The 8569-nt window shown below is 44.4% G+C and overlaps 1 protein-coding gene across 1 annotated transcript in view; it reads right to left on the bottom strand.

Moving 5' to 3' along the window:
* Nucleotides 1-8569, bottom strand: part of exoc4 (exocyst complex component 4) — a 92847-nt gene that overhangs the window by 19353 nt on the left and 64925 nt on the right. The window contains exons 14-16 of the mRNA XM_031859122.1: nucleotides 4454-4590; nucleotides 3202-3357; nucleotides 1331-1509 (exon numbers count right to left, since the gene is read on the bottom strand). Of these exons, the coding sequence (XP_031714982.1) occupies nucleotides 1331-1509; nucleotides 3202-3357; nucleotides 4454-4590 (472 nt within the window). The remainder of the gene's footprint in view (nucleotides 1-1330; nucleotides 1510-3201; nucleotides 3358-4453; nucleotides 4591-8569) is intronic.

Here is an 8569-nt window from a genome sequence, read left to right as displayed (position 1 = left end):
CACACACACACACACACACACACACACACACACACACACACACACACCTCGTTTTGATCAGTGATTAATGATACAAAAGTGATGACTGAGCAGGGGATGTATGAAATGCTATGAAGTCCTAAATTAGAGTAGGCATTTATGCACACACACACACTGGCAGAGGGAGAGCCAAGATAGTGTGCGTGTGTAAAGTGCTCTTTGACAACTCCAGTAGAGAAGGTAATGAGTGTGTGATAATAACACACTCAAACAAGAACTTAATGAGGCACAGGTAAGAAGCGTTGCTACAAAAGTGCTGCAGCTAAGGATGAGAAAACTTCCTACACCCCCGACTGTGACCCTCCATAAACCATGTTGTTGGTTTTTTAATCTGCAGTGATGTTCTGATCAATAACTGCTCAATGACCTGAGAGACGAGTAGCAACGTCTCCTGAAAAAAATGTCCAAGATGTTATATTGCTCTCCAGGTGTCTGCAGGGTTTACCCATCATACTCCCAAAATCTGTTGGATGTGATGTGAAAACACACACATATACTCAGTCTTTTCCTCAATAACCAAATTGGGGGGGGAAAAAAACAGGAAACTGAGGATAGAAAGTGACAGGAAGGATAATCTAATTTCTAGTGCAATGCAACCATCTGCCGAGCAGAACTCATGTATCGAAGACAATAATCAAGTTTACAGCAACAGATGTCTGCGTTGGCGTCAGTGTGCCGGGTGTCGGTGCAAAATTGACTGCATATGTAAATACTAGTGTCGAAAATATCACAAAGTTCTTCCTCATTTAAATTCATCAACTGAGTCACACCTTGAGATATATCCAGTCAGAAGGAACAAGAGAATCCAGTCCGTTAGGTGAAGACAATCAGCATACAGTCTGTCAATCACTCTGCATACACCTAGTGATGCTACAGCTTCTTGCCTATATGCGTAGATGTGACAGCTTCATTATGCTGAAGAAGTATGAGAACTCAGATGTGTGTGTTTTTGCCGGGAGAACTAGGAGAGAAGGAGATGAGGTGAGGGGTGATGTTCTTCATTAATATTGAGCGTTAGCCTCGACGGAGGTGATACCAAAATAAGTACCAGGTACTAGCCACAGTTTTAGTCAATGGTAATGATCGAGAGTGAGAGTGAGCCGAGTCGTACCATGCAGTGACAAAGAAGTCAGCATCAGCATCGTAATAACTGCTGGGTGCTCGTCATAACTGATGGTCGAAGGGCTTCAGAAGCAATGATGTAAACTGTACCGTACTGACAATCGGCAATACAAGAAAAGAACAAAGCGTTAACTACTTCCATATCCCAAATGACGCGTCCCTTACTCACTGGAGGCATGAGGTAGGTTGGTGAAGAAGGTCTTGAGGCGACTGGCGAGCCACTCCATGCTCTCGTGAAGGTTGGCCAGAGCCTTCAGGTCACTGACGTCCCGCAGGATCTCATTCTGGGGGATTAACTTGTCTCCAAGGTTCCCGGTCAGCACCTCCGACTCCTTAGCAAAAGCCGCCCTGTATGAGAGAGGAGAGAGTTAGAAGGATATACACGGTATGTTGTTGGCAAAGAAAAACATTATTTGGCAAACACTCATACAGCAAACACCCTTTTATCAAAAATGACTGCTATCAAAAAAAGGGCTTAGACAATTACATGTCTGATGTCCAAGAGGCATGCGTATGAAAAACCCTATAATCAGTCTCCAGCATTAAGTTTTCAGAAAATGACTAGCTATTGGTTTGCTGGTTGGACTCAAATGTCTGCGCTGCAGAGGCAGTGAGTGGTTTACATAAATGCTGTAATAGAAGACAATTTTCATAAAATAAAACGTAATGGATTGCTGAAAGTAATGCATGTGCAAATGTTTGCTTCATCTGTTTATAAAGTGTGTTCATACAGCATGTGTTTATTTGAAGAGGTTTAAAGTTTTACAGTAATCCCATGCTTGTGTGCACAATGATGTGTGAATACGGGCAGTGATGCACAAACGTCCAAACTAGGTGATCAGAAACAAGACGTATAAAAGACAGAAGTCAGGAAGAAAGGGGCTCAAGAAAGTTACAGTGCTAAAAGACTTTAAAGGACTTTAAAAGGAGGAAGTTGCTGATAGCTAAACAGTCGGGGGGGAAACAACAGGTGATGGAGAGCATTTAGAAGTGGAAGACAAACAGACGGCAGAGATTTACAGGGTGGAAAAACAAAGACAAAGACATCAAAACCCCCTTTTTTTAGTATATTTTCAAGCGCTTGTGGTTTAAGGACACTTGACTGGTAACTGGCACCAAATACGGGGCGAGAGCGGGGAAGCTGGATAACTGAATCTCAACGCCGCAGCGCTGCAAACACATGGCATGATGATCGGCCTCCAGAGTCACCGGGATGCCCGCAAGATCAAGATCCATTGAACAACAAACGGGTAAAAAGAAACGCCAGACACACAAACACGCATTCTCTCGCTCGCACACAGCCATGTGTAGTTTATTAATGAGGCTTCATTAACGCACTGGGTTGCCAGTCGTGCAGAAGCTAATCCCCGTTTCATAGTGATGAAAACATCTACGGCTCTCAAATCAAACAGTGTTATTGTCTCCCCCTTGCTATCTCTGAGCCCTCTGTGTGTGTGTGTGTGTGTGTGTGTGTGTGTGTGTTTGAGAGAGGGAGGGAGTGTGCACACAACAGATTGACTTTCTCTGGCCACATAACCAATTTATTTATTTACTTTACTATTCCGCTTCGATGAGCTCCAGTGTTCCCTGAAGAGTGCGCACTTTCAAAGGCAATTTCGATAAGACGTCCCCCCCCACCGTCCCCCCCACCTCCGTCTGCTCTCCTTATATTTTCCTATTTTGTTCTTCCCTCGTTTCCTTACTTCCTTCAGATAGAGGGTGTTTAAAAGAGCAATCATGACTTCTTTTATGGGTGCATCTTAGTCAACAACAGAGGGTTCAATAATATGCGAATAAACGAGCAAAGACGGGAGGGAGGGATTATTTGCGTGATTGCGCAAGTGTGGTGGTGTATGTCCACTTCTCCTTGTTTGTCTGTGTGTGTGTGTGTGTGTGTGTATTGTGTGCGCTTGTTACTCTACTTGTTTGAGAATAGTTTTTTTTTTATGACAGAATTGTGATTGTGCTAACACATGGTCATCTGCACGTTTATATGAAATAGTACAAATGTTGTGTGTGTGTGTGTGTTCGTGAGTGTACCGAGTAAAGTCCTCTTCATCCTCTCTCTTCTGTCGCGTCTGTCTGGGTTGGGTCATATTTGCCCAGTTAGGGAGCGACTGGAGCAGACGACTGATGTCCTCATCTTTGGACCAGGAGGCGCTGATGGTGAGTTTCTCCTCACACTGGACTACACCCCTGAAGACACACAGACATAATGACATTCAGACAACGTAACATGTGCACCACTGTTGCTCTTAACAGACACAAATAATGACAAGATGATGAGAAGAGACAAGATTCAGCGGCACCAATATTGGCGTGTTACATGCTAAAATGTTAGTTAGATCAATATATAATTACTTTCAATATTCATCCAAGGTTGAATGGAATTCATTCTTTATATTTAGAGGTTTCTGTCATGATGTGAGGTGGAAAAAAAATAAAAAAATCAGGGATTCCCAAAAGTAACACTCTGCAGACCAACAATGTCTGTCCCAAACTTTCACGACATTCCACCAAAAACTTGCGACGCAGCAAGTGTAGTTCAAAAGTAGTCAATTGCATTAATATTAAATACAAGTCAGGTAGCTGAACATGAGCATCTGTACTGACATTAAAGTGGTTTTACAGCAGCTCTGATTTGGCGTGAAGAGATATTGGGGCAGCCTGCCAACATTTATTTGCTTTGTGTGCATATGTCTGGGTTGGAGAAACTGCTTGGTACTGCAATTAATATCATAAAAGACCTTTACACGAGAGACACACACACACACACACACACACACACACACACAGCCTTGTTTATGTTTAAATGCACACAGGAACACAAACATATATATACACACACACACACACACACACACACACACACACACTCTGGCAGCCTCGGTTGGGTTCATCTTTATCACTCCGAGGCCCCAGTGAGACTGAGGCTGACCTGTGACGGAGTCCAGATGGACTCCCAGCATCTCCTGGCCCGTTCATCACTCCCTCTCCTATCCCTCCGTATTCTCTAGCCCCCCCTCCCCCTCCCCTCCCCCCTTCACCTGGCCAGGTGTTACATGGTCCCGGGAGAGCACAGATGGATGGCCTTTCACAGCACCAGTGTGTGCGCGATTGAGTGTGTGTAAAAAGGAAAAGAAACATTCAAATCTAATTCCATATGTCTCAATGCTGTGAGCCTTCATAATTTAAAGAATTAAAATAGTAAAAGGTAATCGTTAAAGTGGCTGTAATACTCTAGATTTCAGATCCTATTGCGGGTGAGCTAGCCTCCTCCTCCTTCTTTTACCTGTAAGCCATGTTGCAGATTTCCTTGTACTCTTTGAGCTTGTCGCAAACCATCTCCAGGAACTGGTTGGAGTAGGCGCTCAGGTCCTGCATCAGGCTCATCAGATCCTGGATGGACTTCTCCACTACCACCGTGCTCTGGAGGCAGAAACGGGAGGAGAGCAAAGAGTGATGGGTTGGTTTCATTTAGACAAGAACATGTCGAATTTTGGACTCGAAGAAGAGAAAAGGAAGATTGTATGCAAGTGCTCAGTCGGATCCGGTCTGCCGCAGTGCCAGCATAACCGGATGGCTCCTGCGTCGCTTGTCTATCTGTCACCTGCGGCTGGACCGATGACTGGTGCTGGAGAGCTTGTCAGAAGTTGTAGCACCGTACTGCATGTAAGTGAATCAGTGTGAGTGCACATATTTGGGTGTGTTGAAAACTTCTGTGTGTGTGGATTTGTCACAGTGCACCCATCACCAGGAGCCACGGCAGGGCTGTGACAGCAGCCATTACAGATTAGCCACTCCTGCGTGACTAATAGCTGGCCCGGGAACAGCAGAGTAGCTTCGTGTCCCCAGACACGCTCACACATGCACGCAGCGAGCAAACTTTTCAAAACATACACCTTTGAGCAATTCAAGAGCTGTTAAATGAGATTACAACTCAGCAGGTTCCAGCGTGCCTGCTCCTAGCACTTAACCAATCTATCCTACATCTCCAATAATAGTGATAACTTGCTATTAGTCTGGCGATAGCCCTGCCACACTCACTCTGAAACTCGCTACGACTACAAAAGCAGCAGAGAGTGTGTGTGAGAAGCGGAGCAATCCCGCACAAAGATACACAGAGGCGGGCTCTTTAAGTTAAACACGCGATATCTATTCATCATTCATAGATTCCTAATATTCATCTCCCTCTTAACTTAATACGGAGTTCCATTGTTTAGGTGTGAAATGGGAAAAAAATAATAGCTTTGTCAAAGATGAATGAAATGGAAATGATATGCGGTGGGCGCGAACAACTGCAGGAGGGGGAATGTTTTGGCAACGAGAGGCTAGTACTTGCTTTCTAGTGTTGCCTGCCAGAACCGAGCAGAACACACAGACAACCAGATAATCTATTCCAGAGTCAGTGTCTCGTTTGCTTAATAGTGGAAATACAACATGGAGTCTGCATGATATCAATAATATGCCTGAATCTTAGACAGGTAAAATTAAAATGTCTCCTTTTTTAACTGAAGTAATATTCAAGGCCGGTAGGGAGATGCTTAAGTGGCTGGAAAGACTGTAGGGGGCAGTAGTGACTGTAATTGATCATCAGAAATATGGAAAGAACCCTGAGGTGATGAAATGATATCAATATTAATAGCTCTTACTGTGTTTCATCTCAGGCAAGCACACACGCACACACACTCCACTGAGGGGAGTAATGATCCATAGCGGTGCCCGTGCCCATGGAGTGCTAACCAAGGCCTTGTCTCTCCCAAGGGAGCACCCTTTGCTGTCCATGCCTGACTCCCTGTCAGCCTGCCAGGGTGGGAAGAAACACACAGACCCTGCAGGAGGGCTCGCTGTTAGTGCGGCTCTGGCACCAGCTCCCAGTGTAGGCTGGTGGTTTTATAAACCATGCTATTCTCACCCCGTGGGCGAGGGTAAGCAGAATCATTATTTTGGTCATTATGTCTGACAGTGCCATACATATTCACTGTGCAGCCCAGTTTATTTTACACCTTCATTTTGTCATGTAATGTTTTTTCTTCTTCTAATTTAACTGGGAAGGTGGTCCTCGGAAATGTTTGAACAATCAGCCTTAAGTTAAAAATGAAGGGTTGAGAACCCCTGCTGCAAACCACTTAACACTTAAAACTGTATTAAAAAAATTATATAAAAAGGAAATATTTAGTTATTTTGCTTGCCTACTCCAGGGAGGTCAGATTACAGGGTGAAAGGGATTCAGTGGGTGTCGCTGGGAAACTTCAGCATAACTCACTTCAGTCAGTAAGAGTGCATGACAGAGTCCATGACAGTGCTACGGTTTTTATGATCTAAATGACTTTGTAATAATTAAATCATATGGATAAATCAAACTGGATTGATTTAGTACATACATAGCAACAATCCTTTTGGGAAAACAGTAAGAAAAAAACATCAAGTACTGAATTAAATAGCATATATAAGAATAAGGAAAATGTGGAATATCCAAACAACTGATCATTTAAATCCTGTTACATCAGATAATAATGAAATCAGACATAATATAAAGTGTCATCCGGGATGTGCTTCATATTGTAGCCTTAATCCAGCTGATATAGCATAAAATACTTGACATTAATCCTAACAAATGACAGAAATATGAGAAATGTAATATTATGGTGTACAGAAGTTGCCAATATGTTAATGTCTTGTCAGAATTACAACAGAGGCCCTCCCCTCTTGCCGCCTCGACTTTGAGACACAGAGCTCGATAGCGGGCCAAGCCAGTGAATGGAGAAGAGTAAACACTGGATGCCCCGATCCATTACTCCCACACTCAGCTCCCTTGTCTAATTCTGCTCATTTAACACAGCCATTTGTCTTAGGCAGCAGAAATCATTAAAAAGTAATCAAGGGACAGATTGAGAAAAAGGGGAGTGCTGAGAGAGAGAGAGAGGTATAGAGAGGGTCTTCGGCTACGTCTCCTCCATCTTTCTTGACCGTTACAGAGGAGACAACATCCACTGTGGAGGCGTCTGTCTATATTACTCCCCCCCCCCCCCCAAAAGGTCAACATACTGCGCCATCATGTGAGAAACACCCACAATTCTCCTGCAATTCCACTTCACAGTATTGCATTACCCCTCAAACTGAGCCTGGTTGCACTTTGCCTCCACTCTGTTACATCATTAATAGGAAAAAGCATGGTCATCAAGGGGAATTACACTCGCGTCTTGCAAATGGATCTGAGAATGTGCGAGCGGTAAACTGCAGTTGTTTAAAGAGTTTAAAATGACGGTCATGGCCATAGTGGTTTAATGACAGCAACAAGACAGGCCTTGCACTCAGAGCGGCGCCTCAGCGGAAAAAGCTGTTAATGCATGGTCATCACTGCAGCAACCACGCTGAGCTGCTGCTGAAAGTAGTCATTTCCTTTGCGGAGTGAGTAAAAAGCTAAAATGCAGGGAACGAAATGAATACAGTTAGCAGGGATGTACTCCTCTGTGTTGCTGTGTTTTCTTACCTAAGGTAGAAAAAGGAGGGTACGGAGAGGAAGTGCTCACGTGGACTATCTAAGTGCACGTTGTGCGTGAACGGCAGTTTGTTTTAAAAGGTTTCTGTGATGAAGCGGTTGAAGAGGAGGGGAGGACCTCGGGTTTGACTCGAAAACGGATCACGGATTTTTCACCATTAAAATAGTGGGGGGGGGGGGGGGGCACACAAGGTTGTGCAGGGTTCAGAGTGTTTAACCCCCGTGCTCTTTACCCTGACCCTGACCCGCTGACTCGTGTAATGCCGATCCCATGCTATTCACATATCCGACTGTCGGGTTCCCAAAATAATACATACTCAGCAGTGCGTACACACAACTGCACACACACACGCGAACCAGAACACATGCAACGATAACCCCCCCCCCCCTTTTCTCCCATGCACAGGCTGTCCCTCTCCTGGGTAAAAAGGGGGAGCAGGGCATGAGCGGGACATCGTCTTGACAGATCATTCATCAACGTCACAGTCGAGAAACACTCCGAAGACTCCCCTGACGCACACCGGATGGCCCTCCACGCTCGTGCCTGGTCGACCACGACACATACTTCTTTGTGTGCGGGTTTGTATTCAAGTTTGTTTAAACTCTGACAACAAGGCAGCGTGCCTATGTCTACTGAAGTGTGTATAATGTCACCAAAAAAAAAAAGAAAACATAGCCCGGATCCCTTATGGGATTTCATTCAGTTATTTAAAGTACAATTTGAGTTTGTCTACACAACTTTACTGTCTGATGGGTCTTATAATTGAATGAATTTAGAGATTTCAAGATTTGGACTGCCTTCCTCCAGAAATGTAACACTCAACGTACTGCTAGCCTTTATTTGTACACAGATTTACTTACACACACACACACACACACACACACACACACACACACACACACACA

The sequence above is a fragment of the Anarrhichthys ocellatus genome, unplaced genomic scaffold, assembly GCF_004355925.1.
Source record: "Anarrhichthys ocellatus isolate YVR2014 unplaced genomic scaffold, GSC_Weel_1.0 scaffold21, whole genome shotgun sequence".
NCBI lineage: Eukaryota > Metazoa > Chordata > Actinopteri > Perciformes > Anarhichadidae > Anarrhichthys > Anarrhichthys ocellatus.
This window is presented reverse-complemented; position numbering and strand designations above follow the sequence as displayed.